We start from the raw sequence: 13481 nt of genomic DNA, 5'->3' as shown, positions 1-13481 counted from the left end.
GAACATTTGAAGTATCGATGACATTTGACGTGCCAAAGACACCCTCCCGTGCCTCATACCTCGGGCACAGACTGAGTTAGGCGCTAGACTTATAGAACTAAATATCAATGATCTTACATAGAAGGTTCCATTTCTTCTTTGAAGAACGGACCCATAAGTAATCAATACTATTTTAAAACTAACGCCCGTATTCACAAACATTACTATAAGGTCTCACAGTGCGTGTGGACGTACAGGGTGACACATGAACCAGTTACAGAGCTCTATTCACCGCTGAGCGTTCGATTTGCTGCTTCACTTAAGCAAGCATCGTTTGTGAATACGGGCGTAAATGTAATTGCTATCAAGGTACTCTGGAGATAGATTAGACATTGCCATAAATTCATAAATTCAGAAAATACATCTATCATTCTACGCTTCTATACGCAGCATTATCCAATCCTTTATCACAGCATAGTTCTCGACTCTTCATATCCAGTTCGTTCTTTCCTCGTCTCTCCCTGTACTCCACTGTGAAGTACATAGTGACCCCCACGATCATCATGGTGAACATGAGGTAGGTCTTCTCGCTGGTCCTCAGGTAGGGAGAGATGACGTAAGCAATGATGTAGCCTACTGATTCCCAGAGCCTGAAGTTCGCGAAAGCTGCCTCTTCTCTGCCAGGGAATAGAATGCCGTAGTATGCTGGAAAAATTAAAAACGTAAAAAACAAATTAGGTATAATACTTGCTCGGAAGTTACTATATTTCCATGTTAAAATAGAGTTACGAGATTATGAATGTTGGACCAACGAAAATTGCAGGTAAGTCAAAAAGTACCTTTCAATTTTTGATTGAAACTATTGTAACCAGTCGGTGTGAACTTTTATGAATAAATCTAGAAATTGGAGGGATCCTAGGGACTCCCGATGAAGAATATCTACGACATCGCGACAGTCCAAAATCTACCTGAACGTCACACGCAAACTATTTTAGTAGATAGGTAGATAAATAATACCAAAACACGGTTAAGTGTAGGAGAAATCCAACCGGACACTTTAGTTCCACCTGAAAAAGGGCAGGTTGTTGTGGAAGATCAAAAATGGCTATCCTATGTCCCTAATGAACATAACCAGAGAACATCACCTTTATCATCAAGTATGTACCTCAAAAGTTATTTAATAACTCTTACCATTCAGCTGCACGAGCCACACAGAGTCGCAGATACCCCAGAGTATAGCAATGATGTAGAGGATATGGCTCTGGCCCTCGTGAGGCCTCCACACTAGCATGGTGGTGAAGAGCATCGTATGAAGAACCGCTGCACAGCACATCAGTGGCACACGACCTGTGATCTAAAAAGTTGGTAGGTTAAATCAACCATTAGCACCAAAGAAAGAAAGAAGCGTTTACTACAATGGACATCATTCGCACAAAGAAAAAGTGTACTGATAAGCAGTGCCACCTTGTCCCAATAGCGATGCCCATTGCAATAAATGCAGACAATAAGTACACTGGTATGTATAGCGTAGAAACCTCTGACAACATCTTTCTTTTATTTATGATCTATCTACTTAAATGCATAAACTACGAGTAGATGCAGATTTGGGAACATAGATACATTTAGATGTATGAGTTGGAATGGGCCTTCAAGCAGCTTTCTAAATAAATAAATAAATTATGACTCCCATCATCCTAAGATTATTCTGGATATTGTATTTAGGTACCTTCGCAATATATCCAGTGACGACACAGCCAATGGCATCAGCTACTCCCATGGTCATCATCACGAAACCAACCGTGCCAGTTCCGACAGCACACGATATAAACGCCTGGAAAAAACATAACAGTGACTTAACAGCGTGAGAAATATTGTTATTAAAATTAAGTTAAGACTTAAACGCAAAACGCACTACTAAGAGCATATTTTAGTAACATGGACTAGAAGGCGTAGTGGACTGACGACCTGATAAGGGTCACGGGAAGAGCCTGAGTGCGGGCAATACTTAACCGATTGTTGTGGAATTCCTGACGTTTGACCAGCAGTGGACGTCTTTTGGTTGCAATATATAAAAATTAAAATCAAAAATATGGTGTTTAAAAGAAAGATCGCCTATTTCAAATTGCAAATAGTGTCGCTGAAACTCAGCCACTAACGTGTGTCAAAGGCGACTCAAAAAAAGCAAGCTATCTTATGGACACGTGAACCAAAATAATTTGAATTTGACTCTGTATAAAGTGCCTTTCAAAACTTTAGCTTTCACTGACCGCACTGAAGTCAGCGCCAAAGAACGCTTGCTGGTATCCCACGAAGGTGTTGAGGAGCACCAACATAAGCTGGTTAGGCTCGACCAGCAGCTTCAGGGTGACTGCCAGTAACGCCATTCCCGAGAGACCAGATCCAGTCGCCGATCGACCGGTATTGTACCTGAAAGAAACCATTATTATCAAATAAATAGATAGGAAGGTTCTTCTCTATGTTAAAGTGTCATGAAATTTTAGGCTTAGGCTTTAGGAAAAAAATTAGTAGGTCATGGAATAAATAACACAGGATTTGCAAGTCTTCGCGTCAACTCTACGCATGTCAGATAGGGGCAGCTCATTCATTTCTGACACCAACTAGATACTAAAACCCAAACGATAGAAGAAGAAAACTTTTACCTTTTCATAGAATCAACTCCAATGGCGATGATAATGGCAGCACCGGCCATGCACGCCAAGTAAATACCTGAAATTATGAAAGTTTACGATATAAAAGTATCTTCTTAAACTGCTAAATTGTTACTGTTGATATTTGAGTGTAAATTCAAGCCAATATGTTTCCTAATTATTTAATAAAATGTGTACTAAATTCACATTACAGTGTTAAGAGCAATGATAGATCTTTGGGAAATCGAACCAACTATCGCGTCTCATAATAACTGTAACTATATTTGTACGAGTATAAGAAAAAGTTATTCTACTTAAACTAATTAAGAAATTACATTCTTATATCCGCCTCCTCAAGGATATTTTGCGGAACACCCGCAAAAGGAAATTTTTCATTATCTCATTTATAAACACACCTTTAAAGCATCACATAAATAATGTCTAGACAGGTAAAGAGTAATCAAGCATTCACTTGACATCTACATGGTCGATGTATCTGTACTGGGAAGAAAAAATGTTACTAACATAAGTTATTATCTTAATTTAGACTTCGAAACTAATACGACTTTATCGTCAATCACTTTTCAATTAAATAACCATCAATAGCCAAACATACATTAAATTAACAAAACACGCGCTTTTCTGGTGATATTTTGATCATTTTGGCATTAAACTATGCCCGTTTTCACCATCAATCCCTAATTTTTTAAGTGACCCCAATAATAACAAAGAATTTTGTCATAGTGGTCACTTAAAATTAGAGATTGATGGTGAAAACGGGCATTAGAGTCGTTCCTCTTTGGTAAGCAGAACACCGAAGAGGCGATTCAGAAGCACCCTTTTGCTGAATATTCTACATACGAGTATAAATAAGTTCTTTGAAATCAGATTCATAATCATCGCGGAAAATTCCCAGAGTTTTCCAAAACTGTAGCGACCTTGTAGCTGGCTGTTTTAATTTCAGCTAAGCGGCTTTTTTCATTCAATGTGACGCACGTACCTATATTAAAGGATTTGTTTTAGTAGAGTTTTTCCAATCAAGCGCGTCTTTTTGGTAGGCCTTAAGAGTTCTAGACCATACTGTGTTCTTTGCCGGCTGCTACAACCCACATAATCAAAAACTAAAATAGCTTTAATCTACAAAGTACTGACCGATCATCAACTGCATTCTCTCTGGCGGTTGATGACGCAAGGCCTCTCCAGCATCAGCTGCCGGGAGGAAGTTGGCGCCGCATAGCTCCGGAATCATGCTCGCATTCACCGCAGTCACTGCTGCTTCGTTGTCGCCAGCTGTCAGTACTGGAGACATAGGATAAGTCGTACTCGTACAATAAGAACAATACTTGGCATGTATATTACTAAACTAAGGTATATTTTGAAAAAAAAAACAAAAGATGACTACGTACGTACGTATTGCTATAGGATGCAGAGACCAGCTCTATCTGTATTTATGGAGTATCTAGGTGGAAAGACAGGCATAAAAGATTATTGCACAAAATATAATGGCTGGTACGTTTCCTAAATAGCACCTTTGATCATCATCATTTCAGCCGTCTGTCCGCTCCTGAAAACTTAACCCCCCCAAGGAGCGAAAAAATAAATGCCTGTGTACTGTACCTTAATAATACAAAATAGTCGATGTCTTAAAAAATATTTCTTACCTAAAGAAGAAATGAGGTTACCCCACACTTGATTCATTTGGAATATCATAAAGAATAATCCAAAAAACCGGGTCAACAACACATCGGCGGATATATTTGAAATTTTGCTTTGGGCTTCGGAAACCTGAAAATTACATAAATGTAAGAAAATTATCGATAGTATTATTTTCATAGGCTCTTAAATAACTAGGCGTGATCTTCGAAACTTAGTATATTTTAAACTAGAAAAGTATTAAATACATAGTAATTTTAATGTAAAGCAATTACAACATAATTACTAAATACTTTTTATTTTATAACTTGTCACACACGCGATGTCTACATTGTATCTTACATATCGATAATTATGATTGCTTATAATATTGGCAATATGGTATTGGCTTAGATACGTGTCACTTATGCACACATTTACTGCTAAGGTTACTAAGGTAACCCTTATAGGTCACACGATTCCATCGGCCAGTACATACCTATACTGCTAAAATGATTGTACCTTAGGTTAACTAGTTTGGTACCACTAGTCATGTTCAAGCCAACTGTTTTGCCACAATAGCGCCCCTGTACGTTAGACACTTTTAAGCCCAACCATCTGGATGATTTAGGGCCAAATCCTTTATGTAGCTAAACTTAACTATGTTTTACTCCCCACTTTCTGGTACTCACCACTGACAAATAGGTGCACTTGGCGCACCAAAGCGGTCCTCCTCCGAAGCCCACCATCAGACCTGCTGGGATAAGGGTCCAAAACCGAGGGTACAGCTGGGCAGCAATATACGGCATGTACGCGATGAACGATAGAGAGATCGCCCATTTTGTGCCCACCCATCTAAAATGGCAAACGTTTTATTACAGTAACCCCTAGGCTACACATCGCGATAACCTCAAGATTCACGCTAATGCTATGTGTGTGAGGTATTCGGGTGGTTTTCGGTGCCTTTTAACCGACTTCAACAAAAGGAGGAGGTTCTCATTACGGTTGCTATTTTTTTTATTTGCATGGTCAGAACTGTCGGAAGGACTCGCTTCGCTGTTGCCCGAAAGTTATCGCGACATGTATAACCCAGGAGTAAAAGCCAGTAAGGCATCAAGGACATCATGGACCTCTTTTATCTTCATCTTTTTAGGCATATTACCTACATGTAGGTATCATATACTCGTATTTTACAGACCTATACCACAATAAGAATTACAGAATGAATACAAATACGCGTTATCAGCGTCGTCGGTGATGCATAACTAAACATGCAACGTCAATTAGGAGTTACTTTACGGTTATTTAAGCAGAGAGGTCAAAGGCTTTAGAGGTACATAGATTTGGGCAATAGTGATCTAAACTAATGCTGATATTAATTATACTTACTTTATGACTAGAACTGGCAAAAATATGTTAGAAAAGATGAGGCCAGCGTAAACAGCAGCGAGAGACGCAGTACCAAGACCGGCTTCCGCGTTGATCGAGCTTTGGAGGTTTGCCGCACCCTGTATAAAAAGTGAAACAGTCAGTTAATGTTCAAGATGCCTGATAGATACTATAATGGAAGTGGGATGAACATGCAGACGTCATGAGCGCCTGTTGAAAGTGGTCACTACAATGTCTCATTTTCTAGATTTCCTTTATGAACACGAGCGATCTGCTTCACTGGAATCTTTTATCGTGCGATCAATTACGCCAAATTAATGCCAAAAGTAGGTATTAATTTTCTGAGACGCTTCTGGGGCATTACCTACAATTACAAGACACGTCTTGTTGAACTGGCGACTGTCCTGACTTCAGTCCGTGTAAGTCGTTCAGCCAGTGGTAACTTCAACGACTTAATAACTCTAAATGGCAAATGGATGGGGTATCCTGAGGTCATTTCAATAAACTTACGCTATATGCTGTGAACTGGACCATGAAAGCGATGCTGATGACCACCACATTCTTGAGGATTCTCCACCTCTCATTCGGCTGGAAGTCGCCTTCCACTGGCTTTTCCACTTTCACTGTCATTTTCACTGTTTATCTAGTATCACTTCACAAAAGATGCTCGAGAAAGAGTTAATTTGGGACTGGTGTAAGCATCAAATTATTTTTCTGTTTTGGCTTCCTAAAGTAAATCAGCATTCATTGTAAGTAGTTCATTTAATTCCTCGAAATGCTACTCAAGCTTTACATAAATAGAGTAAACTGCAACAAATTAATATTTACTTCACAGTAATAATAAATGACTCTACCATAGGTCATAAATACAGGTTCGTCTTACACGTTTGACTCCATTCAAATGACTGAGTAGCTTAGACGCAGGATATTATTTATATCGCGTCTCTACTGAAAAACTAATAAGTAACTTAATTTTTCGCGTATCATGAACAAGTAGATTCTTAGGAACTCGAAGTTACTATCTACAAACAAATCTAATTGTTTCCATGAATCATAATCGAAAAAGTGTATGGAAAACCCATTCAAAGCTGTGTAATCAAAGAATAACTTCTCATCCTGATTAACTCATTAGATTGATAGAGATAACATTTACACGGCGCTTTACGGACCCAAAACAAAAACCCACTTCCTTGTAGAAATACCGATGTTTTTATTAAATTAGACGGTAAACTTTAATTAACTGTAATAATACAGACATAATAGAATGCTAATTGTTTCAGGAAAATGTGAAAACTCATAAAAGCGCCTTAACTTTTGTTTAACTTATTTTATAAGTAGTAACTTCAAATGTTGATGTTCTTTTAAAAATATATTTAAAACTAATTTTAATGTAATCCAACAAGATGGAGTCAAGTGAAGAATATAAGTGAAATTATACTTTAGATTTACATATTTTAGCTAGAAAATAACTGTCACAAAGTTTAGAAAGAATTTTATTAAATACACTTGATTTCTTATTCTTGCAAACCTATTGTTAAATATCGAATGAAGTATTCAAATAAAATATATCAAATCAAATCAAAAATACAAAGAGTATCGCACAAGGAACTCAAAATACAAAATGTATGGTTGTTTCTGTTGATTATAAATATTACAAGCGCACAAAACACCATCATGATAACATCAAAAACATGGAACAATTAAATGTTACTTCAGTAGATCATGAAATTAGATTTTTTTGCGCTGGCCCATTCATGAGAAGGTTATAGTAGGCACCTTTTATGTGAAACGTCAAATCATTTTTATCTTCCTACATCGCCGAAATCAATTTGACCTTTGAATAGTAACAATTGTGATGATTATTACAAAGTTTTCGATTACGATCAGACTTAAAGTTTATGATGAGTTAATTTTCCAACGGCCTGTTTTGATTTGATGTCTTCAATACTAAAATATTGGCTTTAGTTAGGCATGATATGCTTAACTATACTCGTATATAAAATGCATACCTAATTTTAAAGTTCAGTTTAGAAACGCCTCTACATGTCATGTATACCTTTTTTTTTTTGCGCAGGAAAATACTTTGCGTATACCCGCCGCCTCGGGGGAAGCGACGGGTTATGTGGGACTCCCTTGTCGGGTGGCAGCAATAGCGGCTGTCACCCGACAAGTATACCCACTAAAAACCTGCGGTGCACCCTCTGCGTTTTACTGGCACGACGTGGGGTCCTACAGATTCAGACCACGCCGTGCCGACGCATGGCCCAGCCTTTGCCGGGCCTCCCGCGCATGTCATGTATACCTTAGTACTCATGAGCAAGAGACTTTCCCTCCTCATAAAGTCGTAAAAGTTATTTATCTTCTGCAAATAGGCTTTTGAAAAGCTCTTTTACACGTCCCAGTATTAATTTAACCCTACTACTGGTTTATTGACCAAAAATGGGCCAGTGCAGAGGTTGAATTGAAGTAGGTTCGATTGCTAGAAGACACAATCAACGAACATAATAAAATTAAAAAAGGTAGGTAGTTCGACTCTACCCATGCTAATTCTATGAACTTTTCTTCATAGGTACAATTTATGCAACTCTAGTTCTACATTAAAGGGCATTGCGTAATCAAGCAAACATTTATTGAACGATTCTTAGAGAAATGCAGTATGCTAATAAATAAATGCCGTGCTATCATACGAGACGTATGTATGAACACCTTGAGTAAGGCCGACCCAACAGCTAAGTGTGGCTTAAGGTAGCCTTATCCATAGCAAATAGGTTTACAGAGATTACTAGACTAATGCCTATTGCTTTGCTTGAATTAAGCACTTATTAGTTCGGAGGCCAACTGTGGGACGTTTTATTTGTTCATTCAATGCAAATACTGTTATTAAAAACCATTTATACGAAAAAATCTTTTGTTGATTTCTCTGTCTGATGATTTGACCTAAGTGCTCACTGGAAACAACCTCCCACCCAAGCGACTCCTGAATAAAAATTATTTCCTTATTACTCAAGTAATAATAATTATGATGAATTTTAAATAAAGTAATCCTACCTCAATTTGTAAATCCTTTTAAACCAAAATTACCAAAATCGGTAACAGAAAGACAGAATTAGTTTCGCATTATAACGTAAAAGAATTTTTTATGAATAAGTGACTTTAACAGTTTACCAGAAATGCAAGTCGCAAGTTTTGCATACCTATAGGTAGGTAGCTGACAACAGTGACGATACTTTTGTAAAACTTCTAAAACATTTTCGTAACAATAAAGACTGGTGCATAAAAACGGAAAGAACAAAAAACTTATTTCAAATAACTAACGTCAAAAGTCTGGCAAACTGTTTACAAAAACACCGGTTAGTTACAGTTATGGTTAAAGTTAAGATGACGCCTTAAAGTACTATTTAAAAGCATCGCATGCAGTAGAATTAACTTGATTTAATTGAAATATAACTTAGACCTATCACAACAAATACGTTTGCAATTGAAATAACAGATCATAAATATGATGTAAGCTAATAAATAAGATTATAATTGTGCTATGCATTATTCAAGACAAGAGCTTATGCATGATGTGGTACGTTGAACTACTTTTACAATGATATGTAAGGACTTTTACACTTTTAGGTCAAGGGAATCTTTTAATGAGGGAAAGATCACTAAGTACGAAGAATTAAAGCAAAAAAAAAATTAAGTAGATATTTATACCTAATTAATTTAAGACTGAACAAAAAGTTCTTTCTCTGCAGAATATTCTGCATAATTAAAATTTTCTTAGCGATTAGAGTCGCTTCTCAAATAAAATTTTCCGCCTTAGGCAGTTCGACTTTGTCAAGGTGTTTATTTAAAAAATCTGGATAGTAACGTTACCGTATAATTACAACAAATGAATCGGACGATTTGTCCTTTTTGTTTTAGAAAAGTGGTTCAAAGAATTTACATTTTGCGGTATGGATGTAGGTAAAGTTTTAAATGACATACTTAATTTCATAGCCGTTGGCTAACATTGTCTTTTAAGATAAAGGATGAGATTTCAATGGAGGCTTTTGAGTAGTACTAGTACCTACTGTACCAAAACCACAGAATACCTACATAATAGTAGCAACAAAACTGCTAAGCCTAGACCACAATGTGTACCACATTGCAGTAAAATAGTAGGTACGTATTTAAAAAACATTTTTTACGTAAATAAAATTCTATGACGCAAGTTTGTTCACTGCCGAAGATTTTCTTTCATAAAAGTCTTGCATACAATAACCAAAAGACATTTTTTACTCTAATTTATTAGCTACAAAAAATACACATTCATAATGACTTTAGAATTAGAGACTAGAGCTAATACACGAGGTTGTTTTACAGCTGTACAAACGTAGATACTCTTAATCGTAATCTGTTTATGAGATAGGTACACAATAGGTACACAAGATTTTTTAAATTCTAATTTTCTTAATGTTTTATTTATTTAAACTCTACTCAAACAATTAAAATTGTCGTTCGTGTGTTTTTAGACACTTTTCGTTGCTAGTGTAAAAATCTACATCTATTTCCAATAATACCAATTCTATCTATCGAGTCAGCTAGATTAAAAAGTTCTTATTCAATACTCTATCATCTCTTTTTTTTTTTAAATAAACAAACATCTATCATCTCCTTCATACCAAAATCGATGCTCTCTATCACCGAATGAACTTTGGTCTTTAAAATTCAGTTCATTATACTTGCATAAAAAATTAAGACCATTAATCACGATGTTTTGCTAATCAGTTTAAGTATTTAAGCAAAAAATTTATAGTAGCCGGATTTGTATTTGTATAAATGCATCAAACTATTAAAATAAATAAAGCTAGAGTTACATTCGTGTGACTTGTTGCATCTAAAATATTGTAATGATTGAACTCAATTAGAAACACATTTAAAATTCAAATAAGTATTTATGATAATCATGAAAAAAAATCTGTAAACTTTACACACCGATACTACATATTAATAAAACTTAACGACAAAACTGAAATAAATTGAGGTTAGCAATTTTTTTTTGTGGCACAGGAGGTAAACGAGCAGAATTAAGTAATTTTCAGGTATTACTTAATAGGTCGCATCCTTTTAGGACTTGTAATGTGACATTTTAAAGTGTATTTTATTTTATTTTGTTCGGAAAACATAAAGTGAAACAATAACAGACTAATAAGATGTTTAAACATATGTAACCAATAGATATGTATCTAGCTTTAAATAATATAAATCTTAAACGCATTAGGAGCTTGCTCTTGACAAGCCGGAAGCAGGTGAACCTTGGTTGAAAATTGAAGCGTTACAAGATTAATTAGTAAAAAAGCGATGATGGTTTATTTTACCCGATTATAAAAAAGGAAACATCTTAGACTGGTTTGCACCATCTTACTTTAACTTTAACAAACGCCAAAAAGTCTGTCAAATCCATACAAAAACCACCGGTTATCGTTATACATATTTAGGTACGGTCAAAGTTAGGTGATTCAACTCGGCCTCAATCAAAAGCCTCAATTTTTTTAAATACCTACTATGAAGCTGTCGGAAAATATGTTGTAGCGTTATGTATTTTCTATGCAATATTCGTAATTTGTTGTAATAATTTATTTATTATAGCGCTAGCGAAGTCGGATCTAGGACTGTTGTCACTTTGAAGTTATTGCCAATGGAAATATTTAATTAAACACCTATAGCGACCATAAAATTTCAAGTCATTACTATTACTATTTAATTAGTTAAGTAGGAAACACTATTTGTAAAGCAGTAAAAACATTTAACGAATAAGTATCTAGTGAATTTTCGTTTTCTATTTGACCCCACTGTTATAAAAATATCGATTACGTTGAATAAAATTATCTAGTTTGCGTCAGGCAGGCTTTTATTAAATAACAAAATGTTATAATTTATCAAAGGCGAACCGGAATCTTGCCATTACAAATGGCATTATTAAGTCACCCGTGAAAGACTGCGTTATTTATTTAATACATAATACAATAAAACAGGTTGCTCAAAGTTCAAGTTTTCGGCAAAATTAATAGGTTAATAGACCCCGCTGAATACCAGTTGGTATCTTCTAAAATAGTCTAGAATTTTTTAGAAAACAAAACAAGTGCGAAAACCGCTACTTCGCGGAATCGAGTGTTCGATTTTCGGCCTGTAGCCCTGTAAACGATGTTCCCGAAATTGATTCGCTAATCACATTAGGTACTTAAGACATCTACTTTTTTATGTCAATTTATTATAGAATAACACGAAGTGAATATAAAAAGGTTAAATACTGTTAATGTAACATTGTATGCTGTCGAGCAAAGATAAAAACTCTACTTCTAGATAGAGAAGATTCATAAAACAGTAGATGGGTACAATTTTCACGCATACCTACAAATAAAGAAAATTAAATATGGAGATTACGATAAGGGTAAATCGTGGGTATTGTATTAACGTTGGCTGATAGAGCCTATTTCACAAGACTACATTTAACAAATTAAAAAAAATCGAAAATAAAAATATACCTACGTAAAGGAAGCGTTATGTGCCTAATATAAATATTGTAATTGTAGGTAATTTAAATGATAAAGTCTTGATAAAAAGGCTGTTTCATGTCGGCATTCAATGGTTATTGAAATATACAGATCGAAAAAACTAATAAAATATTGCTGACAACATTATGAGGGTGTTAAATATTTGCTTTCAATTCGATAGATAGAATAGATACAATACTTCGAAGGCATATTACGAGGTAACTAATTAGCTAAATACTTGTAGCGGTTTGGAAAATGAGTCAGAGAAATACAATCGACAGCGAAAATAACCGAAGAGTTGTCTAACAATGGATTATGTTTTGATTAGCTTAGCCAGCTTAGTTGTTTGAACAAGAATCAGTCCGTATAATCAATGGTACCTATGATTTTTACACGAATAGGTCTCACTCTTCATAGTTTACTTTTTTTGTAACACAGTTTATTTTACTGTGTTACAGTGTTTCTTAACACACGCACTCGGCACATGCACACGGTGCAATAAAGTCTAAGAATACAGAAACTCGTAAGTATTTAAGCTGATAACACTGCTTAAAACACATAAACCATTAAAAATTATGGTTTCTGTATTTGAGTCAAGGCATTGCTATTTTTTGTTAATTTTAACGTGGCTTAGTACTTTACACATTACCTAGTACCACTAGTACCTATTAGTCTTAGATCTAATTCAGTTTTTTTATTTATTTTCTAATTTGAGGAGTCCCAAGATGCCAAACCAAAACGTTGTAGGTGCCAGAGGGCAGAGGGTGAGATTTTCAGACGACAAAATCTTTGGTTTATAATTTTCCATTGAAAATGTTTTTAGTTCCTAAAAATGTCACTTTGTCGCTTCTAACGATTTGTTTTGGCATCCCTCTTTTAATTTTGTTTTATTTAATTTTATCGACCTATATTTTCCGAAACCTATGACTCTTAATTTCACTTTTTAATTTAATTAAGTAACTTACAACAAAAGCCGAATTTGTTAAAATAACGGTAATTGATTATACCCGCGCGCGGACCGTTTCGCGCATGCGTCTATACCATGCGCGCACGCAGCGTCTGAACTCGTCTGATCGACTGAGCGTTCGTCTCACGTTTTCTTAGCGCGGATTATCTTAAGCAGTGATCATTGAGGCGACTCGAAACATCCTGTGATCAAACGTCGCTCTGGAACAGTCATCTGCAAAAATATATGTCAGTTTTTCCATACAATGAAGATATTTTTGTTAATAGCATAAGCTCTGACTCTGACTCCGGTTGTTAACCCTTAACCGGACTAGCAAGTTAAAATTTTCAGATTTTGGATCTT

At 35.6% G+C, this 13481-nt stretch overlaps 1 protein-coding gene across 2 annotated transcripts; it reads right to left on the bottom strand.

Moving 5' to 3' along the window:
* Positions 1 to 3: 3 nt before the first annotated feature.
* Positions 4 to 13254, bottom strand: LOC135075278 (UNC93-like protein). 2 transcript variants are annotated; one of them, XM_063969660.1, is made up of 11 exons: positions 13138 to 13254; positions 6159 to 6455; positions 5649 to 5767; positions 4952 to 5114; positions 4289 to 4412; positions 3780 to 3926; positions 2640 to 2706; positions 2247 to 2406; positions 1706 to 1810; positions 1171 to 1333; positions 4 to 684 (listed from the first exon to the last, which is right to left on the bottom strand). In XM_063969660.1, the coding sequence occupies exons 2-11, from the start codon at positions 6276 to 6278 to the stop codon at positions 407 to 409; spliced, it is 1446 nt and encodes a 481-aa protein (XP_063825730.1). In that variant the 5' UTR covers positions 6279 to 6455; positions 13138 to 13254; the 3' UTR covers positions 4 to 406. The 2 variants fall into 2 exon arrangements, with proteins under 2 accessions (XP_063825730.1, XP_063825731.1); XM_063969661.1 differs by having other exon boundaries at positions 6159 to 6375.
* Positions 13255 to 13481: the final 227 nt, after the last annotated feature.

Source organism: Ostrinia nubilalis, chromosome 10 (genome assembly GCF_963855985.1).
Source record: "Ostrinia nubilalis chromosome 10, ilOstNubi1.1, whole genome shotgun sequence".
Classification (NCBI taxonomy): domain Eukaryota; kingdom Metazoa; phylum Arthropoda; class Insecta; order Lepidoptera; family Crambidae; genus Ostrinia; species Ostrinia nubilalis.
Note: the sequence above shows the minus strand (reverse complement) of the source record. Positions and strands in the feature narration are given on the sequence as shown.

Bases quoted from the DNA above. Each gene is read 5' to 3' on its own strand.
- LOC135075278 (XM_063969660.1), bottom strand. From the start codon at position 6,278: ATGACAGTGAAAGTGGAAAAGCCAGTGGAAGGCGACTTCCAGCCGAAT. The intron at 4,413-4,951 runs GTGAGTACCAGA...TGTAATTTTCAG, and splicing joins AGTGCACCTATTTGTCAGTG to GTTTCCGAAGCCCAAAGCAA. The intron at 2,707-3,779 runs GTCAGTACTTTG...TCATAATTTCAG, and splicing joins GAGAATGCAGTTGATGATCG to GTATTTACTTGGCGTGCATG.